The 26,426-nt window shown below is 42.3% G+C and overlaps 1 protein-coding gene across 6 annotated transcripts in view; it reads left to right on the plus strand.

Annotated features, from left to right (window-relative positions):
- Window positions 1-26,426, plus strand: part of LOC124099802 (solute carrier family 23 member 1) — a 56,745-nt gene that overhangs the window by 15,301 nt on the left and 15,018 nt on the right. For all 6 annotated transcript variants that reach the window (XM_046455023.2, XM_046455022.2, XM_046455021.2 and 3 more), the window contains one exon: window positions 24,952-25,111. In XM_046455023.2, the coding sequence (XP_046310979.1) occupies window positions 24,952-25,111 (160 nt within the window). The remainder of the gene's footprint in view (window positions 1-24,951; window positions 25,112-26,426) is intronic.

Raw genomic sequence — 26,426 nt, forward strand, 5'->3', positions numbered from 1 at the left:
GGAGTCGTGCAAGCTGGGGCTGTTCACTAAAAATTCCTTTCTGACCTAATCTGCACCAGTGTGCGAAGGAGAATGGAAAACATTCCCTCCAAAGTGCTTCTGCCTGAGCTGTCTTAGGAGAACATGGCTTGGCAGGAAGTTCATTATAGGACCAATGCTCTGCAGGTGTAGGTGGTAGGAGGCTGGGTGATGGTTTCCAGGGTAGATGGAAAACAGCATCCAGAGGAGAGAACTCACACCTGTTGTGGTCTTTATGGTCTCTAATCCAAAGCACTTCTCATAGCACTTCCTTTTGGGTCATTTCCAGGAGACAGAACAATCCTGGAGTTCTGCCAGGTCCCTGGAGAGGAGGGGCTACTCTTGCTAACATTTTTGGCAGGCATTTCTCTTCTCTTTCTTTTTCATTGTACTTCTCAAAGAAGTACAATGTTTACTCTGTCTCTCAGGCTCCCATATTTGCTCCAATATTTACTGTCTCTCAGGCTCCCATAATTTCCTGGAATGGCCCTGGATGTGAGGGCCTGGAGCAGCCTCAGGGCCTGAAATCTCCCAGCTTGGATATTAAGGAGCCCCTCCCTGCCCTCGCCCCATGCAGAGTCACAAACACAGAGCTCTGTGAATGGGGGTGCCCACTCCCCCAGATCAGAAATGGAGCTAATTTCAATTATGGAAAAGCTTTCAGCTTGAAAGCCGGGGGGCTGAATTCTAGCCCTGGCTCTGTGCTGTGGGACGTGGACCAGTCCTTTACCTTCTCTAGGCTCAATTTTCTCACCTGAAAAACAAACAGGTGGGGAAAAGCCTCAAATTAGGATATTGACGAGTAAATGAGGAAGGGTCTTTGCAGCAGGACAATGGGGACAGAAAGGGCCTGTGGAAAATTCTTTGAGAAGCCCAAATAAGGAGTTAGGTTCAAGGCATTTTCACCCTAGTTAAGCAGGTAAAGCAAGAAGGAAATAAAATTAGGGAATAAAATCATGCCAGTATGATTAGACTAAAGTGGGGGTAAAAATTATCTTGGGTTTGGTCCCTCCCAGGGAAGTGGGTTTACCTGAGTTCCTAATGAATAATTTCCTGAGAAGCTGTAGGTTGTAAAGTCTAGCTCAGGAATCAAAGACCATGTCCATCTGGGCGCAGTGGTGCACACCTGTAATCCCAGCAATTTGGGAGATTGAGGCTGGTGAATCACAAGTTTGAGGTCAGCTTCAACAACTTAGCAAGACCCGTTCTCAAAATAAAAATAATTGGAGATGGAACTTAGTGGTAAAGCGCTTCTAGGTTTATTCTTCAATATCCAAAATATAAAAGAGTAAATTTAAAAATGCCATGTACACTTGCTTAACTGCTAGCCAGTATTCAATGATGTACTTTTTAAAATGAGAAATCAATATGCTGATTTTGCAATAAGACTTTAGAAAACCTTATCAATTAAAACCATGCTAAAAATTACAGGGTCAAAAACTGATGCTTTTTGTGGAAGAGCCGATGAGTGCCTTGCTCAGGTCATGGCTGGTAGCTCTAGCCCTGGCAGCATAGGGAGCTTCCTGCCTATGAGGTTGGGGTCTCAAAGCATCTGCTAAAGGTCTCCACACCTGGTGCTTACTTCAAGTTCATGTAGGGAGATATATCACCATTTACTTCAAAATAAGACACTAAGTTTAAAAGGTAATCACGAGAGGAAGTAAAATATTGTCCAAATGTATTTCCAAGTTTTCACTCCTCTGGGATTGCTCATGGTTTCTGTAAGACTGGAAAAACGCCGCACCACACGACACAGATTACCAAAGAGTTTTCCCACTTTATTACAAAAGGCTGTGTGTTTATATAGGTCTAAGGAGAGGTCGCAGGGCTGAGGTAGATAACAGGTCGCCTGTTTATTGGCAAGCTCTTCCATATGTCAGTTCCGGGGCCCAAGAAATTAATTCTAATTGGGGCTAAGGCTGCCCACCGACAGGGTTTGAACATTTGCGCTGGCGGGAAGGTTTCGCGCCAGTGAAAGAAACAAAGAGGAGAAGGAGGGTCGTTAGACGCCATGCTGGGGTTTTTCTCTGTAATGCTGCTGCTGTTATATGTTTACCCAACAGTTTCTGCCTGGTCCTTTCTTCTTCTGGAGTGATCAAGGTACTATGTCTCCCTTCCATTATTTCTGGACTCTCTGCAGAGTAGAGCAAATACTTCTGCCCTGCTTTAGTCTGACCTGCCCTGGTTCTGCACAACATGCCTGTTACCACGGGTCCGAAGTCACTTTGCCCTGGCCCTGATAACTGCAGGTCACCAGATGCACTTGATGGATTATGACCAGAGGTGGACAGTGGTGGTGTCAGGGTAGGAGAGTGAGCTGGTGATGCAGGCAGAGGGAAATGGTTTGTCCCTATGAGGGCAGCTGGGTTTGCCCCAGGTGTTCATCAGCAGGGAAGGTATGTGATGAGCTTTTCCACAATGTAGCAGGACCTCACCTGCTAGAAGTAGGAGCTCATTAAATAAATGAACAAAATCCTCCTTATGCAGTAGTGAAGGGTTGGGGCTCTTGGGACACCTGGGATGTCTTACACCTTTCAAATTCAAGAATTAGCCAACCTTATTCTGCATTCCTGGGGCTCTGCTCCTTTCCTGACCCAGTTTCTATGAAAAAGTTTCTGTGACATCATCCTTTGTCCAGCCACTGGACTGGCTCCAAGAAGAGGGCATCAAGGTGATGACACAGGTGGGGTTGGATTCTAACAACTCAACCTCCAAAGCCTCTGTCCCCAAGAGGTGACAGCCTCCTATTTACCCACAAGGCCTTCAAACTCCACACCTCTCAACCCTGAACCTTGTGAAGGGCTTGTCCTCCCCAGGTTACTGGGTGCACAGGGCATAGGGCCTGCTTGGTGGAGTCTTTTTTTAAAAAAATATTTATTTCTTAGTTGTAGATGAACACAATATCTTTATTTTATTTTTACATGGTGCTAAGGATTGAACCCAGAGCCTCACGCATGCTGGGAGAGCGCTCTACCATAATGGGGTCTTAATGCCCCTTGTTCTCCAAATCCCTGGCTACATTTCCATCTGTTTTCTCCCAGAGAACTCATGCAAGCAACAACTGTTTGTATTTCCCTAAGCCTTGAGAATTAAATTAGATAATGTTTATAAAAGTGCTCAGCTCAGTGCCTGATACAGAAAATTTATTTTTCAAGCTAAAATAAAAGCATATTATATATATTTCCCCTAATCCATATATATATATGTGTGTGTATATATAGAATTATATATATATATATATACATATATATATGTGTGTGTAATATATATATAAAATATATATAATACACACACACATATGTATAATTTTGTACTGTCCCCTGTTTCAAAGTACTATATATATAAAATTTTATAATTTATAATTTTCAAAGTAATATATATATGTGTGTGTGTGTGTGTGTGTGTGTGTTTGTGTGTTTTGTACTATCCCCTCTTTCAAAGTACTTTTTAAAAAATTTTAACTGTGGTGAATGACAGTGCCTCAATTGACATATGTGATGCATTTTAAATATCTTTCAATTTCGATAAACACATTCCTGCAATAGCACTTTTGAGAAACTTGTCACTTAGCATTCTACAGAATAAATATATTCTAATTTACTTAACCAGTTCCTATTAAAGGACTTGCTTCAGGTTTCTCACTATTATAGTGATCAATGTCATTATGGATATGAAAGTTGTAAACATTTACCTATTCAAAGATAGAAAAAAGGCTGGAAAAAATGTCGAAGCTTATTTCTGGGATATAAATGGTCTGTATTATCTGCATGGTAAGGCTTATCAAGTTACAGATAAAAAGAACTAATGATTAATAGTTGTTCTTAAGTAATAGGATTTAAGTTCACTTTTAATCTGTCATTTACCTTTCTTCAAAGTATCTGTATTATTATTTTATAACTGGGAAAAATAAGAACTGAACAAAGTATATTTAGACAAGTGTCAAGGGTGGTTTTATGATCAGTACCCTTTGAATCTGTGCCTGGGGGCAAAAGTGGGGCAGCTGCCACTGTGCTTTGTGGAAGGGGTATGGGGTGGCCCAGCTCAAGGCTCAACGTCCCAGCCTGGACAACTGCCAAGGTTCTGCACTCTGTAACTTCACCTGCTTTTTCTCTTTGTTTTTCCTTTCTGTTTCTTTGTGCGGACAGAAGAGTCCATGAAAACAAAAGGGCTGGGCATCCTGCTTCTGCAGCCCAACAGAGGGGAGCAAAGGCTTCCTGTCCATTGCCAGTTTGGGGGCCTTAGGGGTTCCCTCAGGGTAGAGGGTAGTAGTAGGTTTAAAGAAAGCAGACAAACAGGCTTCTCCTCCCCACTAGAGGTCTCTGTCCCTTTCCTCTAGGCAGAGGCAAGCTTCTACCCTTCTTGGCTGATTATTTAGCTGTTGGCCTCCAAGTCTCTAGATAACACACTTCCATTTTAGGCATTACTGATTGATGTCCCAATACGATGATTATCATTTTATTTTCCTTCACAATCCTTCACTCCCCCGACAAATAAGCATCTTCCCCTCCTCCTCCTGTCCTGCCTTCCCCAAAGAGAGCCGTCTTCAGTGTTTCCATGAGAAGGACTATGATGCCATTCAGAACTGAATCACTAGGTGACTTTCTGGCCAGCCTTTTGTTTTCCCTGGACTTAACATTTATTTTGTTTTTAATATGCTTAATATTTTGTGTGCTTATCTACAACTCAACTCTAAATGCTCTGCCTTTTGTCTAAATCTCTTCTTTAAAGTCTGATTCACATCAAGTTGTCTCTCAAGTTCAGGTGCTTGATCAGCCATCTCTTGGGAGGTCTTTCCTAGCTGTAATCTAGAATAGTTGCTGTCTGCTCCTGGTGCTCAACTGTCAACCCGAGATGCCTCTTCACCCTCATCCTGAATATTTACTTCATGCCAGTTCTGTGTTGGCTCTCTTACTTCCATGGTTTTTTCTCCAGTTTTGTTTTGTTTTGAATTGATTTTGGTGGAATACATAATCTCCTGAGAGAGAATGCATGGGAGGTAAATTTTTTGAGACTACATATACAAAAATATCTTTTTAAAAAAATTTACTTATTTATTTTAATTAGGTATATATGACAGCAGAATGCACTTTGATTCATCATATACAATTGCAGCACAAATTTTCATTTCTCTGATTGTCACCATGTAGCATTGCACCATATGTGCAGTCATACATGTACCTAGGGTAATAATGTCCATCACATTTCACCATCTTTCCTGCACCCATACCCCTTCCTCTCCCCTCTTTCCCCTTTGCCCAATCAAAGTTCCTCCATTTTTCCTATGCCTTCCCCCATTATGGATCAGCATCCACTTATCAAAGAAAATTAGACCTTTGGGTTTTGGGATTGGCTAACTTCACTTAGCATTGTATTCTCCAATTCCATCCATTTACCTGAAAATGCCATGATTTTATTCTCTTTTAATGCTGGGTAATATGCCATTGTGTATATATACCACAGTTCCTTTATCCATTCATCTATTGGAGGGCATCTAGGTTGGTTCCACAATTTAGCTATTGTGATTTGTGCTGCTATAAACATTGATGTGGGTGTATTCGCTGTAGTATGCTGTTTTTAAGTCCTTTGGGTATAAACCAAGGAGTGGGATAGCTGGGTCAAATGGTGGTTCTATTCCAAGTTTTCCAAGGTAGAAAAATATTTTGATTCTACTCTCACATCTGATTGACAGCTCAGCTGGGTATAGAATTTTAGGTTGGGATCATTTTCTTTCCGAATTTTGAAAATATTATCACACTGTCTTTTAGGTTTCCATGTGAATTTAAGAATTCTGAGGCCCTAGATAATACTCTGTCCCATTCCCACTCCTAGAAGCTGAAGGATCTGCTTTATAATTCTGTGTTATGAATTTCTGATTATGTCTCATGGTATAAATTAATTTTCTGCCATAGTGCCTTGTATTCAATAGTCTCTTTCAATATGTAAATATTTGTCCTTTGTTTACTTGAGTTTCTTTCTGAAACTCCTATGATTTTATACATTGGACTCTCTGGACTAGTCCTTTAACTTTCCTATCTTTTAAAAAAATTATTATTTACATCTCTGTATTTTTTGGTCTTTGGCAATGGGAAATTTCAATCAAATTTATTTTCTATATCTTACCTTGAGTTTATTTCTTCAATAATTTTGTTAACAGTTCTTTTTGTTCTCTGAATACTGTATTCCATTTTTATGCATTCTGTTCTTGATGTATGAATGTCAAAAATCTTCTCTTAATATCTCAATGACGTATGATTTTTAAAAGGTATCACCTTCTTGCAGGAGAAGCTACTTTTATCTGTCTCTTTATTTGGGTCTTTGTCATTCATATTCTCTTGGTTATCTGGTGACCCTTGCAGCATCTGCTCATATCTACTACTGAGGTCCTAAAAGGTTAACTAAAAGTTCAAGTCTGAGAATAGGCCTTGTTCCCTGTGCCATTCACTGTAGCATGATATTAGCCCAAATGCAGAGGTCACAATTCATACTATGGTCTTAAAAAATGGCATCTTGGGCTGAGGGTGGAGCTCAGTGGTAGGGTGATTTGCCTAGTGTGCTTGAGGCTCTGGGTTAAACCCCCAGCACTGCCTCAAAAAAAGGCATCAGGATCTCCCTGGGGAAACCCAATATTTGCCATCTCTTTTCTCTCATGCTATCATATTATCTCCCCAAAATCTTCTAGTCTCTTGCCTAGAGGGAGAAGCCCTGGCTGCAAGTATTCTGGAAGCCACGTGGGAATGTGAGCTGGGAGTTTCCATGTGCAGTCTGCATATATTGAATGAAATGTCTTTGTTTTGACTGGTCAACCACTTCCAGTTCTGCCTGTTTTCTTATAGCACAGAGACCCTTTTTCCCCCTTTTACATGATGGGAGAGCTGGTACTTTAAAAAGACTTTAACCTGTTTTAGCTCCACATTTATTGTTAGTTGGAGAATCATTCTGGAGACTTTGTGGGTTCTTCAGAATGTTAGCGTTTATCTCTTGCTGGCATAGGATGCTTCTCTGCAGGGCTGTTACATCAGTTTCCACTCTACACCTGCTTTTCTGCTGTCAAAATTTTAGTGCAATTTCTTCCTGCTTCATTTTCTTTATCCTTTGACTTTTGCTTATAAAATACATTTAATGTGAAGTTTAGTGGGGTTTCAAGAGGAGCAAGTGTACAAACTGGCATTTTTACCCAAAAGTCAATGTCTTTCAGTGTGGTTTGCAAAAGACCCCTGGTTTCCTTCATCTTGGACAGTTTCCAGCACTCCTATCTTCTCCACCCACTTATCCTTTTTGTTAAGTGGCTGTGAAATTCTGAATTCTGGAACTCTCTGCAGGATCTCCTTTCCTTCTAATGTCATGAGCCAAGACTGTCATCTGGTGTGGACATGGGCATCAAAGTTATCTGAAGTGCCTGTTAAAAGGGCACCTCTCTGGACCTCCCTGAGGCCCACTGCAAGGTCAGAATCCTCTCAGGATTCTGGAAATTTGAACAGAATCCTAGATTGATCTTATTCACATTGAAGTTAGAGCATCAAGAGAAGCCAGGGGAAGGTGTGGGGGAGGGAGAATTGTATGATGGACTACTTTTTATAGCAGTATATCAAGGGCTTGGGATAGCTAATTAATGAGGTCACCTTTCAAGTTCTGATCTGCAGGGCAAAGTGTGCAGCAGGTAGAAAAGAATTCCTCTTCAGTCATACTCATTAATGGTGCAATCATACTTCTAGTTTTAGTTTCTATCTTAGAGGGCTGCTGAAATGTTTGTATTTCCATGCATTCCCTGGGTGCATTAATGAAATTTGGAGGAAATGCATCCGATGTGTTTGGTCATTGTCAAAGCTACAATGAGAGCACCCCATCTCTGTCATTGCCCAGCTCCCCACTGTCTTGTATCAGGCCTCCTTGGCCTCTTTGAGAAAAACAAGGGAAGTCACATGCTTCACTTCATGTCCTCTGAGATTTCAGAGGCCTACTTGCCTTTGATTTCTTCAACCCTCATCCCTCTGGAATGGAGAGAAATAAGGGGAAGCTGTTGGTGACAAAGTGGTGATGATTCAAGCCCCAGGTCAATTCCATGATTCAATTTGGTGATGTGGAGCTGCAGCATGAACTCTGGTGCCACCTTCTTTCCTCCAACCCAAGACCTTGTCCATTCCTCCTCCTGTGTGATAATAACAGTAAGGTGATGTGTGCACAAGTACTGTATGGTTTGTAAAACACATAATTCTCATGAAAGGACTTGAAGCAGGTATACTTATGAGTCCCGTAGTACAGGGAAGAAGGGCAAGTATAAAGAGATGAAGTGGCATCTGTTTCCCGTGGAAGCTCTCTTGGTGAACTTGGGCCACCATTGCCGCAGTCTGGCTGGGCACAATTCACGAGCCACATGTCAAGCAGAAACCAACTTTATTTTTAGAACACACACGCCACACCACACGAGCTCTTCAGGAATTCCCTCAGAGCCCAACTGCCACCACCAGCTTCTGGCGAGCCTCTCAACCTCCACTCCTCCCGCTCTTGAGGCTGATTGGCTGGATCACGTGGGTGGAGCCAAAAGAGTCCCCCAAATGAGCAGCTCCGTGGTCCGAAAGGGTGGGGAAACATCCCAATGAGCATCACCTCAGAGGAGCCAATCAGCTGGTAGCTGGAAGTTTGCTGGGGCCACGGTGAGCCAATCAGATGGAAGTTTGCTGGGGCCACTCTGAGCCAATCAGCTGGAAGTTTGCTGGTGCCCCTTCGGCTGTGGCTCTCAACATCTCCCCCTCTCTGTTTAAACAACAAGCATGTGGCTTAGGGACCTTGCCTGCCTTAGGTTATCCAATACTACATATGGTTCTTACCCGTCATCAGATGAGGTGACCTCAAGGCGTCAGCCTCCTGTCTTAGGTTGGTACCATTGCAATTGGATCTTACCCGTCATTGACTACCAGTCCAGCATACAGCCACATCTGTGGATAGGCCTTTGTACCAGTGTGGGGGGGTGAGGTTCTTTGCCTCACCTCTGTTGGCCCCCAAATTTTAGCTGAAAAACCATCACAAGCAGAAGGGAAGACAATACAACAAGCCAATTAACGGCTCCTTTTGGAAAAAATTGTACCACCGATGACACCATCAGCAAAAATACCCCAACACTACCACAAGTTGCTGCACCAACAGATAGTTCACAATGCATACAAGTGATACATAGTCCAGGAAAGTTCTGCAAGCAGTTCAGTGATAGCTATTGCAGAAGCTGTAGTTTGGTTTTATCTTTGTCTTCACCAGCACTGGGATGAAGATAGGAATTCTGGCAATAATGGCTAAAGATAAAATCATGTAACATTCCAGCAGGCACTAAAAGAAAACAATTTTCTGAACAACTTACATTATCCTGAACAGAATTATTAAATATAATGAAAAGGAAAGGTGAAAGTAAACAAACAGATCTGTTAACCTCTTTTTTTGTTCACATATTAAAACAATCCTCAACAGCTGTTTACCCAATTTAAATTAAACCATTTAAATCACGTGAATAGAGAGAGGAAGATGGCGGCGAGGGGAGTGCATTGCCCCCGTGTGCTGCTTCACTGTGTGGGAGTATGACAAGTCAGGACGGCTAAAGGATATCTTGTTAGGAATTTCCAGCAATAGTGGGGTGCTCCGGAACCTGGAGGAAGGATTTCCATCGCACGAGGATCGGCTACAGGGACTCAAACGCGAGAGGTTTGTTGCACGGAGGGTAACACTGCTTATTCAGCAAATCGCCCTGCGGCTAGAGTCTGCAGCGCGCGCTGGGATAGAGACGCAGGGTTACAGCGCTGCAGTTTCTGCCAGCCGCGCAAGCACCATACTCAGGGCTGAATTCTGGGTTCGAGACGGGGGAAGGAAGCGGTCCATCTCGGTTCTCCACACCGGTCAGACCACAGAGGAGGCCAGCAGCCACCATGTTGGTAAACTGACGTCACCTTCCCTGTTTTCGACTGACCGCAGCTCATTCAGCCATAGAACAGGTAATTTCAGGCTGCAATTCGCCTGCGGCTTGCAGACAGATTGCTAGGGTTCAGCGCCTGGGTGCTTCTTAGAATCTGATCTTATCGGAGCGAACACCGAGCGCGGGGCGGCCGAGTTCCAGCTCCCGGAACCGTCCCGGAACCGCCCTGGCTCAGGGATGCGGAGCCTGCGGAGGCTGATTCTTGGACCCTGCTACTATCAGAGCATACACCAAGCACTAAGCAGTCGAATTCCAGCTCCCGGAACTGAGCCCGCGGGGACTGCTTCTTGGAGCTTACACTTATAGGAGCTTACACTGAGCACGGAGCGGCCGAGTTCTGGCTCCCAGAACTTCCCTGGACCGGGGCTAGGAGCCCGCGGAAACTGCGTCTCAGTCCGGGTCCTGCTGAGGGCCGGTCAGGACTCACCCGTTGCTTTGGTTGCCCGGCAAGGGGAACGAAATGCTGCCATTCGCATAGGATACCAACATGGCAGAGATCTGATGTCAGCAGAAAGCGGCAGAGGAGAGATCTTCATCAATACCAGCGGTGACATAAGCAGTTGGTCTCCTGGTAGGGGGGGTGAGGCACAGTCACCCGAGTCTCCTCAATTTGTCCTCGAGCCAGAGGGGAGGAGCCGGGCCGCCGCCAGCACCCGGAGCAGGCCCAGCGGCTCGCCAGCGTGGTGACCGCGTGACCCCAATTGGAGAGGGGGCGGAGCGGAGCCGCCACCCACACCCGCAAGGTGGGCAGACCCGCCACCCAGTGGTACATGGGCGTGGTAGGAGGGGCAGGGCAGAGCCGCCCTTCGCACTTGCAAGGTAAACAGACCTTTGACAGCCTGGCGGGTCAGGCCCAGTGGCCTGCCAGTGTGGTACACATGTCACCCCAACTGGAGTAGGGGCAGAGCAGATCCTTCTCCCACGCCCGGATCAGGCCCTGCCGGTGTGGTGGTCACGTGACCCCAATTGGAGTGGGGGCGGAGTGGAACCGCCACCCGTGCCCGCAGGGTGAGCAGACCAGTGATCAACCTGCAGATCAGGCCCAGGGGTCCGCAGGCATGGTAGGAGGGGCAGGGCAGATCCGCCGCCCGTGCCTCCAAGGTAGGCAGACCTACAACAGACCGGCGGATCAGGCCCAGGAGCCTGCCGGCGTGGTACAAACACCACCCTAATTGGAGTAGTGACAGAGCAGAGTCACCTCCCGTGCCAGGAACAGGCCCAGCGTCCTGCAGGCGGGGTAGTCACGACACCCCAATTGGAGTAGGGGCAGAGCAGAGCCTCCACCTGTGCCCGAAAGGTGGGCAGATCTGCGACCGACCAGCGGGACAGGCCCAGTGGCCTGCTGGTACGACAGACACGTCACCCCATTTGGAGTAGGGGCAGAGTAGAGCCGCCGCCTGCGCCTGCAGGGTAGGCAAACCTGCAACCGACCGGCGGATCAGGCCCGGTGGCCTGCCGGCGTGGTACACTCGTCACCCCAATTGGAGTAGGGGCAGAACAGAGCCGCCGCCAGCTCCCAGAACAGGCCCAGTGACCTGCCGGCGTGGTAGCCACGACACCCCAATTGGAATAAGGAGAGAGCAGAGCCGCCGCCCGCACCTGCAGGAAAGATACGCAAGCAGTATGAAAAGACAAGGAAAGAAAGGACCACAAGCGATGCAGGTCAACGCAACTTTAGAAGAGGTAACAGCTGCAGCAGATGGAATGTCAGATAAAGAATTCAGGATATACATGCTTCAGATGATCTGGAGTATCAAGGAAGACATTAAACAGCAAAATCAGACAATGAAAGATCACTTCGACAACGAATTATGCAAACAAATCCAGGAAGCAAAGGATCAACTATACAGGGAGATAGAGGTTATAAAAAACAAGCAATCAGAAATCCTAGAAATGCAGAAAGCAATAAACCAACTTAAAAACTCAATGGAGAATACTACCAGCAGAGTAGAACACTTAGAAGATAGAACATCAGACAATGAAGACAACGTATTTCAACTGGAAAAGAACATAGACAGCTCAGCAAGACTGTTAAGAAACCATGAGCAGAATATCCAAGAAATATGGGATAACATTAAGAGACCAAACTTAAGAGTCATTGGGATACAGGAAGGTACAGAGCTCCAAACCAAAGGAATGAGCAGTCTATTCAATGAAATAATACAAGAAAACTTCCCAGACTTGAAGAATGAGACAGAATCCCAAATCCTAGAAGCCTACAGGACGCCGAATGTGCAAAATCATAAGAGATCCACACCTAGACACATTATAATGAAGATGCCCAACATACAGAATAAGGAGAGAATTTTAAAAGCTACAAGAGAAAGGAAGCAGATTACATTTAGGGGTAAGCCAATCAGGATAACAGCTGATCTTTCAACACAGACTCTGAAAGCTAGAAGATCCTGGAATAACATATTTCAAACACTAAAAGAAAATGGGTTCCAACCAAGAATTGTGTATCCAGCGAAATTAAGCTTCAGGATGGAGGATGAAATTAAAACCTTCCACGATAAACAAAAGTTTAAAGAATTCGCAGCTAGAAAACCATCTCTTCAAAACATCCTCGCCAAAGCATTACAGGAAGAGGAAATGGAAAATAACAATGAAAACCAACATTGGGAGGTAGGACAGTAAAGGGGGGGGGGAAATAATCAAAGAGGAAAACAAACCATGTTTAGTAACAGAAATAAACAAATATGGCTGGAAGAACAACCCATATCTCAATAATAACCCTAAATGTTAATGGCTTAAACTCACCAATTAAGAGACACAGGCTAGTAGAATGGATCACAAAACAAGACCCAACAATATGCTGTGTACAGGAGACGCATTTGATAGGAAAAGACATACATAGGCTGAAGGTGAAAGGTTGGGAAAAATCATATCACTCATATGGACTTCGGAAACAAGCAGGTGTGTCCATACTCATATCAAATAAAATAGATTTCAAGCCAAAGTTAATCAAAAGAGATAAAGAGGGTCACTACATACTGCTTAAGGGAACCATACACCAACAAGACATAACAATCATAAATATTTATGCCCCAAACAATGGTGCAGCTATGTTCGTCAAACAAACTCTTCTCAAGTTCAAGAGTCTAATAGACCACCACACCATAATCATGGGAGACTTCAACACACCTCTCTCGCCACTGGACAGATCTTCCAAACAAAAGTTGAATAAGGAAACTATAGAACTCAATAACACTATTAATAACCTAGACCTAATTGACATATATAGAGTATACCACCCAACATCAAGCAGTTACACTTTTTTTCTCAGCAGCACATGGATCCTTCTCAAAAATAGATCATATATTATGTCACAGGGCAACTCTTAGACAATATAAAGGAGTAGAGATAATACCATGCATCTTATCTGATCATAATGGAATGAAACTGAAAATCAACGATAAAAGAAGGAAGGAAAAAGCATACATCACTTGGAGAATGAACAATAGGTTACTGAATGATCAATGGGTTATAGAAGACATCAAGAAGGAAATTAAAAAATTCTTAGAGATAAATGAAAACACAGACACAACATATCGGAATCTATGGGACACATTGAAAGCAGTTCTAAGAGGAAAATTCATTGCTTGGAGTTCATTCCTTAAAAAAAGAAAAAACCAACAAATAAATGATCTCATACTTCATCTCAAAATCCTAGAAAAAGAAGAGCAAAACAACAGCAAAAGAAGTAGAAGGCAAGAAATAATTAAAATCAGAGCTGAAATTAATGAAATCGAAACAAAAGAAACAATTGAAAAAATTGACAAAACTAAAAGTTGGTTCTTTGAAAAAATAAACAAAATCGACAGACCCTTAGCCATGCTAGCGAAGAGAAGAAGAGAGAGAACTCAAATTACTAGCATACGGGATGAAAAAGGCAATATCACAACAGACACTTCAGAAATACAGAAGATAATCAAAAACTATTTTGAATCCTTATACTCCAAGAAATTAGAAGATAGTGAAGGCATAGATAAATTTCTTAAGTCATATGATCTGCCCAGATTGAGTCAGGAGGATATAGAAAACCTAAACAGACCAATATCAATTGAGGAAATAGAAGAAACCATAAAAGACTACCAACTAAGAAAAGCCCAGGTCCGGATGGGTATACAGCAGAATTTTACAAAACCTTTAAAGAAGAACTAATACCAATACTTTTCAAGCTACTTCAGGAAATAGAAAAGGAGGGAGAACTTCCAAATTCATTCTATGAGGCCAACATCACCCTGATACCTAAACCAGACAAAGACACTTCAAAGAAAGAAAACTACAGACCAATATCTCTAATGAACCTAGATGCAAAAATCCTCAATAAAATTCTGGCGAATCGGATACAAAAACATATCAAAAAAATTGTACACCATGATCAAGTAGGATTCATCCCTGGGATGTAAGGCTGGTTCAATATACAGAAATCAATAAATGTTATTCACCACATCAATAGACTTAAAAATAAGAACCATATGATCATCTCGATAGATGCTGAAAAAGCATTCGACAAAGTACAGCATCCCTTTATGTTCAAAACTCTAGAAAAACTAGGGATAACAGGAACATACCTCAATATTGTAAAAGCAATCTATGCTAAGCCTCAGGCTAGCATCATTCTGAATGGAGAACAACTGAAGGCATTCCCTCTAAAATCGGGAACAAGACAGGGATGCCCTCTCTCTCCACTTCTCTTCAACATAGTTCTCGAAACACTGGCCAGAGCAATTAGACAGACGAAAGAAATTAAAGGCATCAAAATAGGAAAAGAAGAACTTAAATTATCACTATTTGCAGATGATATGATTCTATACCTAGCAGACCCAAAAGGCTCTACAAAGAAACTATTAGAGCTAATAAATGAATTCAGCAAAGTGGCAGGATATAAAATCAACACGCATAAATCAAAGGCATTCCTGTATATCAGCGACAAATCCTCTGAAATGGAAATGAGGACAACCACTCCATTCACAATATCTTCAAAAAAAATAAAATACTTGGGAATCAACCTAACAAAAGAGGTGAAAGACTTATACAATGAAAACTACAGAACCCTAAAGAGAGAAATAGAAGAAGATCTTAGAAGATGGAAAAATATACCCTGTTCATGGATAGGCAGAACTAACATCATCAAAATGGCGATATTACCAAAAGTTCTCTATAGGTTTAATGCAATGCCAATCAAAATCCCAACGGCATTTCTTGTAGAAATAGAGAAAGCAATCATGAAATTCATATGGAAAAATAAAAGACCCAGAATAGCAAAAACAATGCTAAGCAAGAAGTGTGAATCAGGCGGTATAGCGATACCAGACTTCAAACTATACTACAGAGCAATAGTAACAACAACAGCATGGTACTGGTACCAAAACAGGCGGGTGGACCAATGGTACAGAATAGAGGACACAGAAACCAATCCACAAAACTACAACTATCTTATATTTGATAAAGGGGCTAAAAGCATGCAATGGAGGAAGGATAGCATCTTCAACAAATGGTGCTGGGAAAACTGGAAATCCATATGCAACAAAATGAAACTGAATCCCTTTCTCTCGCCATGCACAAAAGTGAATTCAAAATGGATCAAGGAGCTTGATATCAAATCAGAGACACGCCGTCTGATAGAAGAAAAAGTTGGCTACGATCTACATATTGTGGGGTCGGGCTCCAAATTCCTCAATAGGACACCCATAGCACAAAAGTTAATAACTAGAATCAACAAATGGGACTTACTCAAACTAAAAAGTTTTTTTCTCAGCAAAAGAAACAATAAGAGAGGTAAATAGGGAGCCTACACCCTGGGAACAAATCTTTACTCCTCACACTTCAGATAGAGCCTTAATATCCAGAGTATACAAAGAACTCAAAAAATTAGACAATAAGAAAACAAACAACCCAATCAACAAATGGGCCAAGGACCTGAACAGACACTTCTCAGAGGAGGACATACAGTCAATCAACAAGTACATGAAAAAATGCTCACCATCTCTAGCTGTCAGAGAAATGCAAATCAAAACCACCCTAAGATACCATCTCACTCCAGTAAGATTGGCAGCCATTATGAAGTCAAACAACAACAAGTGCTGGCGAGGATGTGGGGAAAAGGGTACACTTGTACATTGCTGGTGGGACTGCAAATTGGTGCAGCCAATTTGGAAAGCAGTATGGAGATTTCTTGGAAAGCTGGGAATGGAGCCACCATTTGACCCAGCTATTCCCCTTCTCGGTCTATTCCCTAAAGACCTAAAAAGAGCATGCTACAGGGACACTGCTACATCGATGTTCATAGCAGCACAGTTCACAATAGCAAGACTGTGGAACCAACCTAGATGCCCTTCAATAGACGAATGGATAAAAAAAAATGTGGCATTTATACACAATGGAGTATTACTCTGCATTAAAAAATGACAAAATCATAGAATTTGCAGGGAAATGGATGGCATTAGAGCAGATTATGCTAAGTGAAGCTAGCCAATCCCTAAAAAACAAATGCCAAATGTCTTCTTTGATATAAAGAGAGTAACTAAGAACAGAAGAGGGACGAAGAGCAGGAGAAGAAGATTAACATTAAACAGGGATGAGAGGTGGGAGGGAAAGGGAGAGAGAAGGGAAATTGCATGGTAATGGAAGGAGACCCTCAGGGTTATACAGTGGAGGAGGTAGAGAGAGAGGAGGGGAGGGGAGGGGAGAGGTGGGGAGGGGGGAGGGGGGAGGATGGGAAAGGCAGCGGAGCACAACAGACACTAGTATGGCAATTTGTAAATCAATGGATGTGTAACTGATGTGATTCTGCAATCTGTGTATGGGGTGAAGGTGGGAGTTCATAACCCACTTGAATCAAAGTGTGGAATATGATATGTCAAGAAATTTGTAATGTTTTGAACAACCCACAATAAAAAATTTAAAAATAAATAAATAAATCACGTGAATAAAAATAAAAAAATATTTGGATCCATTTTTTCATGAGCGCTCGTCATATATGATATATGGACATACACACATACAAACATACAACACAAAACACAAGTGTGCACACATAATATAATACATACAACACATAACATAATAGTAAAGGCCTTGTAACTTTTTACAGGTGAAATCTCCATTGCAATGTTTAAAAACTCCATAGTCAAAAAATAGAACTGATCAGCAAAACATTAACCTAGGTCTATATGAGCTGAAAAAACAAAGTAGAACTTCATGATGTGGGAAAGGGCAATAATAAAATAGATATTGAAAAAAGCATCCTGGTTTCATTAGCCTCCAGGTGTGGGAGAACTACTGTCGCAGATGTAAGGATAGCCAAACTGGAGTTCTGGATATCAGCTGTTATGGATATGAGCCAAATCATCTTCTTTTTGGTCTGAAGAAATCGCTTTAGTTAGTCTCTCTGGAATCCAAATCAGTTGCTGTTCTCCCTGTGGAAACACACAAACAGACCCCTGACTCCAGACAATCACTGGGTCAGGACCTTAGTTAATCTCTCTGGAATCCAAATCGGCTGCTGTTCTCCCTGTGGAAACACACAAACAGACCCCCGACTCCAGACAATCACTGGGTCAGGACCTTTCCATTGTCCTGTTAAAATATCCTTCCAAAGTACCTTGGGCTTATGTACATTTTTTGGATACATATGTCTTTCCACAGCACTAAGTCCTGATGAATCCAAATTTTAAGTTTAGAGTAAAAAGCGTTATTTTAAGTTTATCTTTGGGGGATATATACCCCTTTCCAATTCCCTCTTCTTGCTTTAATAAATACATTTTAATAGTTTGATGAGCTCTTTCAACTATGTCTTGTCCCTGTGGATTGTATGGTATTTCTGTTATATGAGTAATGCCAAATGATGAGCAAAATTGTTTAAAAGAGGTAGAAGTATAACCAGGGGCATTATCTGTTTTTAACTGTTTTGAAACGCCCACAGTGGCAAAATTTTGTAAGCAATGAGCTATAATATCTTTAATTTTTTCTCCGGCATGAAGGGAGCCCATCAAAAATCTGGAAGAATTATCAACTGTAACATGCAAATATTTTAATTTTCCAAATTCTGGCAAGTGTGTCACGTCCATCTGGCAAATATGGTTAGGTATCAGTCCTCTAGGATTGACTCCAAGATTAACTTGTGGTAAAAAGGTCACACAATTTTGACATTGTTTTATTATTTGTCTAGCTTGTTCCTTAGTTATTTTAAAATGTTTTTGTAAAGTACTAGTATTGACATGGAACCTTTTATGAAAATTTATAGCTTCTTCTATTGTAGAGAAAATATGTATGTCATGTGTAGTTTTATCTGTTAAATCATTGCCCAAACTAAGGGCTCCAGGCAATCCTGTATATGCCCTGATATGTCCTATAAAGAATGGATCTTTTCTGTCCCAGATTAGACTTTGTATAGTGGAAAACAAAGAGAAAACAGTAGAGGAAGGGGAAATCCTACCAGCATCTTCAAGGGATACTATAACATTAACTATATACTGACTATCAGAAAATAAATTAAATACAGAATCTTTAAACATCACAAAAGCTTGTGATACTGCATTAAGCTCTACCTTTTGAGCTGATTGTTTGGGTACTAAAAATGTAAAAGTTTGATCAGGGGTAACTACTGCTGCTGTACCATTATTTGACCCATCAAATGAATACATTTGGAGCATTCATGATAGGTGTTTTTCTTGTCATTTTTGGAAAAACTACAGGATGCAAAGACCAAAAAGACAACAAAAGATTAGATGGTAACTGATTATCAAATGAAACATTAGATTTGCACATGATTATTGCCCAAGTATTTAACTCATTAGCTAACTCATCAATTTGATTCATAGTATATGGAGTAATAATTTTATTGGGAGAATTTCCAAACATTCTTTTTGCTGCTTTTATTCCTTTGAGTATTAATTGTCCTACATCCTCAGGATACCTAGTAAGAATAGTGTTAGGAGAATAAGATAAATGTATCCACAATAATGGACCTTCTTGCCAAAATACTCCTTTAGGAATATTTTTTGTTGGTATTACAATAAATAATAAAGGCAAACATATCAATTCTATCCAAATGCATATATTCCATATATGTTTCAATAATTTTTAATGCCTTTCTTGCTTCAGGCATTAACATGCAGGGTAAATTTGGATCTGATGGACCTTTTAGGATATCAAATAAAGGTCCCAACTCTCCTGTTGGTATGCCTAGATAAGGCCTTATCCAATTTATGACTCCTAATAACTTTTGAAAGTCATTAAGTGATTTGAGTTGATCTACTCGTATTTGAATTTTTGGTGGACGGACCATGGTTGAGGATAATAGAATTCCTAAATAATTAATTGGAAAATTTAATTGTACTTTATCTATTGCTATCTCTAGATTATAATTTTTTAATAAGTTTGTAAGTGTGGCATAACATTCTAGCAATGTAGTTTTATCTTTTTGTGCTAATAATATATCATCCATATAGTGAAATATTTGTAGTTCAGGATTTTGATTTCTAAGTGCCTGATTGCTTTGTTAACATAAATTTGACACATAGTTGGGCTGTTAGCCATCCCTTGAGGGAGTACTTTCCATTCATATCTCTGATCAGGACCTTCATGATTCAGTGCAGGGATAGTAAATGCAAAACGTGGACTATCCTCAGGATGAATTGGAATTGAAAAAAAAATCTTTAATATCTATAGCTAAAACATACCAGGTTTTTGGCAAAGCAGAAAATTGGGGAGTCCCCAATTGAGCAGGTCCCATAATACCCATCTCATTATTAATGGATCTTAAATCTTGCAATAATCTCCATTTACCAGATTTCTTTTTGATGACAAAAAAGGGAGTATTATGGGGAGATACAGAAGGTTTTATATGTCCCTCTGCTAATTGTTGTTTGACCAGGTCATGGGTACTTGTATCTTTTCTTTAGTCAGGGGCCACTGAGGAACCCATACTGGTCTTTCTGATTTCCAAGTAATTTTTATTGTCTCAGTGACCCCTTCTGAAAACCCAATCCATGTCTATTTATTCCTTGATCTATTTGAATTGGTGCTGCTATACCTTGTTCTTGTTCTCCTAATCTTTTTTTCTTTCCTAAAACCTTGTCTAGCCCTAATAGTGGGCGCATTTGGATTGATGTTATTTGTTAATGTTAGTCCTAATTGATCTAGGACATCTCGTCCCCATAAATTTATAGGAAGATGATCCAATACATATGGCTGTATACTTCCTTCACATCCTTCAGGATCCTTCCAATCTAATACCATTGCACTTCTATGGGGATTAGTTGCTACTCCTAGGCCTCAAAGTGTTTGAGTGGCCTGTTGTAATAGCCAATGTTTTGGCCATTCTTGACTAGATATGATGCTAAGGTCTGCACCTGTGCCCAGTAGCCCATTAAATTCATGTCCTTGAATATTTAGTTTTAGCATTGGGCGAGAATCTAAATTTAAAGACAGCATAGCCCAATTTACACCTGTGGAGCCTAATCCCCTGGAACCTCTTTCTACAGTACAACTGGAAAATTTATCATGCAGGTTCTGGGTACTATTAATAACTGTGCTATTCTATCTCCTGGTGAAATTACTGATATACCTCTTGGAGAACTAGCTATAATATTTTTATTTCACCTTCATAATTGGGATCAATTACCCCAGGACTTATCATAAGTCCTTTTAGTGTAGAAGAACTGCATCCCAATAATAAGCCTACTGTTCCTTTGTGAAGAGGCCCTTTTACCCCTGTGGGAATGATTTGAACTCCCATCTCTGGAGTTAGTACTGTTCTGGCAGAGGCACAGATATCTAATCCTGTGCTTCCTCTGGTTTGTCTAGTGAGGGATCTAATGGATAATGTGTCCTGGGCACTACCCTGGTGGTGTTTCTGGGTTCCTCCAGTACCCCGTATATTTGTGGTCATGGGCCCTGGAGCATTGGGCCCCCCTGTCCATTTTTTGGCAATGGAGCCTGATGCCTTTCTCCATGATATTGTGGATAGACACCTGGTCCTTGTTCAGTTTTTGATAATGGAGTACCCTCTATGGTGGTTTGAGAACTGCATTCATTAGCCCAATGTCTCCCTCTCTGGCATCGTGGGCAAATACCCAGTATTCTACTCCTTTGATATCTAGTTTTGTTAAACCCTCCTCCTATGGGGCAATTCCTTTTAAAATGTCCTGTTTGTTCACAATTGTAGCATGTTTTTGGCCTGGCATCTAAAACCTGTTGTACTGCAGCTGCCAAGACTTGCCCTTGTTCATTAATGTCTCTACATAATTTAATATATGTGTTTAAATCTTTATGTTTCCATGGTCTAATGACTTCTCTGCACCAACGATTTGCTTGCTCATAAGCCAGTTGTTTTATTAATGGCATTGCTTGTTCTGTATTCCCCAAAACTCTGGTAGCTGTTTGAATAAGCCTATCTACAAATTCAGTGTAAGGTTCATTAGCTCCTTGTATTACCTTAGATAATTAACCTTGTAAACCTCCATGTCCTTGTAAAGTCTTCCATGCTCTAACCGCATCTCCAGCAATTTGTAAGTATATGGCAGGAATATATGCAACTTGTTGCTGCTGACCCTCATAAGGTCCCTTTCCTAACAACATATCTAGATTTCTCTGAGGATAACCAGCTGCTGCATTTTGCCTAGCCGTCTCCTTGCAAAATTCCTCATTGGCAACCTTCCATAACAGATATTGTCCTCCATTTACTACAGCTTTACACATACTAGTCCAATCTGCTGGCGTCATGTTCAAGTTGGTAATGGATTCACCATGCTTACAGTGAAGGGTGCTTGAGGACCATAGGTTGTTACAGCCTCTTTTAGCTGCTTCACTGTTCTGAAATCTAAAGCATGGTGAATCCATTGCCCTCCTGCCTGCTCAAATATAAGGTATGCTAATATTTGAGGTCCTGTCTCAGGATCCCATCAATCAACTATGGGGATTGGGGACCTCCCAGCATATGGAGGTGGCGTTGTTGGTTGGACACTTATGCCCTCTGGTGATAGAAAGGTGTTAGTAGCAGTCTCCTGTTGTAACTTTTCCCCTGATGGCTTTTTCTGCTCTAAGCTTTCTTCCTCTATCTGACTAGCTCGAGAGACCTTCTCTTTTACTTGAATCTTTTCCTTTGTCTGACTAACTTGAGAGACCTTCTCTTTTACTTGAATCAATATGTCTTCTCCTTCCTCTACCATTGTCTGAACTGAAGGCTTTGGACTAAGCAAACAAGATACATACGTCCACAATGGCAATGTGCCAACTGGCAGAGTTCCTGGGCTTTTCTTTTCTGTTCTTTTTAAATCTTCACCATGATGGTTCCATTGTGATATATTTAACAACTCCTCCTTAAAAAGCCATGGGCTACATTTTTGCATTGTATCAACATATGCCCTGACTGTTCTTGATTTTAACTGAGATGCCTCCTTCCTCTAGCAATTTTCTTAACACTCTTTTGGTTTGTTTTTTACTAATTTCTGATCCCATATTTCTACTATAACCCAACCCAACAAGATAACACCAAACAAAACTGAAACAGAATGAAACAAAAATGGAACAAAAATTCATTATATCAGTCTTTCTATCCTCCTGAAATGTCCATCCGTCCTTTCTCCCTATCTGTTCCTCAGATGCAGAGTTTTTCCTCAGATGTGAGCAGTTTTTCTTCCATCTCACCCATCTCCAGGGACAGGCAACATAAAACAAAAGCGAAACAAAATGAAAGCAGAATCTTAAAATGGCTACCCATCCTCTTGCCCTGCCCTCAGGGGCGAGCAGTTTACCTTATCACTTACCCTCAGTCATTCCCCATGTGGGCCACCAAATGCCACAGTCTGGCTGGGCACAATTCATGAGCCACTTATCAAGCAGAAACGAACATTATTTTTAGAACACACACACCATACCACACGAGCTCTTCAGGAATTCCCTCAGAGCCCAACTGCCACCACCAGCTTCCCACAAGCCTCTCAACCCCCACTCCTCCCACTCTTGAGGCCGATTGCCTGGGTCACGTGGGCTGAGCCAAAAGAGTCCCCCAGTGAGGAGCTCCGTGGTCTGAAAGGGTGGGGAAACAGCCCAATGAGCATCACCGCAGAGGAGCCAATCAGCTGGCAGCTGTAAGTTTGCTGGGGCCACGGTGAGCCAATCAGCTGCAAGTTTGCTAGTTCTGCTGTGAACCTATCAGCTGGAAGTTTGCTGGTGCCCCTTCGGCTATGGCTCTCAACACACCATAACAAAATACTCTAGACTATGTGGCTGAAACAACAGAAATGTATTTCCTCATAGTTCTATGGCCTGAATTTCCCAGATCAAGACGTCTGCATGGTTGGGCTCTTGTGTGGGCCATCTCCTAGTTTATAGATGGCCACCTTCTTGCTGTATCCTGATATAGAAGAGAGAGCTCTCATCTCTCTTTCTCTGCTCATAAAGACACTAATCTTATTGTGGGAACCTGACTCTTATGGCTTCATCTAAACCTAAATACCTCCCAAGGCTCTACTTCCAAATGTCATCAAGTCAGGCTAGGGCTTCAATATATGAATTTGGGCAGTGGTACCAATATTTGGACATTCATAAAATCACATGAATGAAGCACATCTTTCATGGCCTAATGAAGTGCAAATTAACATTTGGGGTTTCTTTGTATGCCTATAAAAATAGAAAAAAAATGATAGAAAACCCCAATGCTGGTATCAGTGGTAGCAAGTTCAGCATTGGAGGCAAGGAAGTGAGAATGAGGGAATTCCTGCCCTGGTGGAGCCCAGTAATACAGAAGTGGCTAAGACAAGAGAGGTCAGTGCACCCAGTGGATTGTGAGCATAATCATAAAGTAGTTTAGGAATCACTGAGGGCATCGTAAATGCTTAGCTTATGAGGACAAAGGTTATGTACATACTGAGAAGTGGTCACTAGAGATCAGCATCCCCCGGACCCTTAACTCTCTCTGCAAGGAACAGCCTCAAGCTTGAGCATTTCAGGATCTTTAAAGGCAAAAACCACATCTGGGTTAACATAGCTGCAAGCAAGCAGGGGTACAGAAGGAGCCACTAGTTAAACAATGCGATGGGAATGTTGGCATTTCCCATGGGACATTCTAGGTTGGCATTGCAGCAAGCAAGTGAAGGGAAGTGGGTCAAAATGACACTAGTTGAGCACAACTAATGGTTACTAATGTCTAGACAATAAATCTCTGACAGGGTACACTGTCCAAGAAAAATGGGAACCAAAGAGAGAACAATTTTACATTATATAAGAATTGCCATTTTGTGTTGCCAAATATGCTCTGCTAAGCAACTCTTGACAGGTACAGAGGGGGAAGTGTTCCCAAGGGAGAAGCATTTCTTATATGACCATGGAGTCTCAGGATAACATGGAGTCTGTTTGGTCATTGCCCAGATAGCCTGGCCCATAACAGGATTGCCCTTGATTTCTGAGGACAAAAGGGGATGTGGAAACCCAGATTTTAGGCTATGAAAATGTCTACATGGGAGTAACCTGGGGAGCATGAAAAGGAACGGAGTGAGCTGTTCTGTGATCTGGGGTCTGAGCAGGATTGTCTGGAGCTGGCTTCAGGGTGGGGAGAGGAGAATGGCCCCACTAAGCGTGTTCAAGATAGGATCTGGCTATGTTGCTAGGGCCTCACTGAATTGCTAAGGCTGGCTTTGAACTTGGGATATTCCTGCCTCAGCCTTCCAAGTTGCTAGGATTACAGGCGTGTGCCACCACACCTGGCTCCCTCCTAGCTTGGCATCTCCATACTGGGGTTGGTTATGGTGGTCTTTCCCCAGCCCACCTTTTCTACCTGTCCAAAGTTTGACATGAGTGTTCCTGAGTCTGCCTTGGAGCTTGGCAGGAGTTCCCTGAAACTGGGGAGAGCAGGGGTTGTGTTTGCCTCTCTGCTGAGCTAGAACTTGGGCTCAAAAGGCCCCTCTGGGTCAGGGAAAGGCCTGTGGGGGAAGGTCTCAGGAAGTGACTGCATCCTCCTGCTCCTCCAGGTTGCCAATTCTCCAGGGATCAACATTTGGTTTTGTGGCACCTTCTCTGGCCATGCTCTCCCTTCCATCCTGGAAGTGCCCAGAGTGGACACTCAATGCCAGCCAGGTGAATGTCAGCTCACCTGAGTTCACAGAGGAATGGCAGAAGAGGATCCGAGAGGTAAGAGTCTCAGGGGAGGGACAGGTGGGGTCAATTCATTGGCTGAAGCTTTATTATCCAGCTCCCTGCCAGAAAAGATCTGGGCTTTAGGATAGTGATGGGCAAGTGGACAGATAAGGATCCTGTCCTCAGGAAGCCAGCATTCTAGTGGGTGTGCTCCAATAAGAAGATGCAAGAGGGAAACATCAGGGAGTCTTAGTGCAATGAAGAAAATAAAAGAGGATGATGAGCAGGAGAGGTGATGGGGGCTGCCGGTGAGGAAACCATAGAGTGTGAGGAGGGGCATCCTTGGGAACACTTTTACATCTTTCAAGGAGGAAGAGTTCAAGTGACAGAGATAGCTACATTTCTTTGATACATTTTCTTTTCTTCCCTCTCCCCTCCCTTCCCCCTCCCCTTCCCTCTCCCTCCCCTCCCCCTCCCTCTCCCTCTCCGTCTTTCTTTCTTTCTTTCTTTCTTTTTTGTGTGTGTGTGCTTGTAGAGTTTCCTAAAGCAGGAATCAGCAAATTATGGTTCTTGGACCAAATTCTATCTGTGGCTATGTTGTTTTAACTGCCCATGAATAAGAATAAATTCTATATTTCAAAGTTTGCTTTGGAAAGGTGTATGTGGCAGAAACCACACAGGGCCCAAAATTTTAAAAAGCATTTCAAAGAGTAGCTTTTAACAGAGGAAGTTTGCCAACTCCTGCTCTAAAACACAGCCCAGCGCAGGAGCCCCTTTTGCCTGGGCTAAGGCAGTCTCTCATCTCCACCATCCTTTCCCACCTCGAGGAGTTCAATGCAATGGGCCACTTGCCCAGTATTAGTTCATATTTTTTGCTCTCTCTTCTGGTCATCAGTGCTGTTAATGAGTGAAAGTTCCATCAAGTATCAACCTCATTTTCTTAATTGATTAGTTGGTTGGTTTTGTTGACCAGGTCACCCTATTGGGATGGAGGGTGGATTCTCCATGTCTCACTAAATTACATTGACCTGTGCACATGTCAAGGCTGGAACCCACCCATGGTCAGCACACCAACTGTAAATCACAGTCTAGTCACAGATGAAAGCCACATGAATATGACTTGCTGAGGATCCGGAAGCAATGGAGAGGGAAAAATGAACAGTGATTCTGTTCTGAAGAGACAGTGCTTGCAGGAAAAGTAGCAAATTGTGTGTATGGGGGGCGTGGGGAAATGGCAAGTTCAATTTACCAAACATGAGACCAGTTTAAACTTTACCTCCCAGTGTTATGGTATTTTGAGCTGCACAGAACCACTCACCGTACCAACATATAAAAATGATGGATGAACTGAACTTTCAAATGCATACGG

This window comes from Marmota monax, unplaced genomic scaffold (assembly GCF_021218885.2).
Source record: "Marmota monax isolate L192 unplaced genomic scaffold, Marmota_monax_Labrador192_F-V1.1 WCK01_AAM20220418_F8-fsc01219, whole genome shotgun sequence".
NCBI classification, from domain to species: domain Eukaryota; kingdom Metazoa; phylum Chordata; class Mammalia; order Rodentia; family Sciuridae; genus Marmota; species Marmota monax.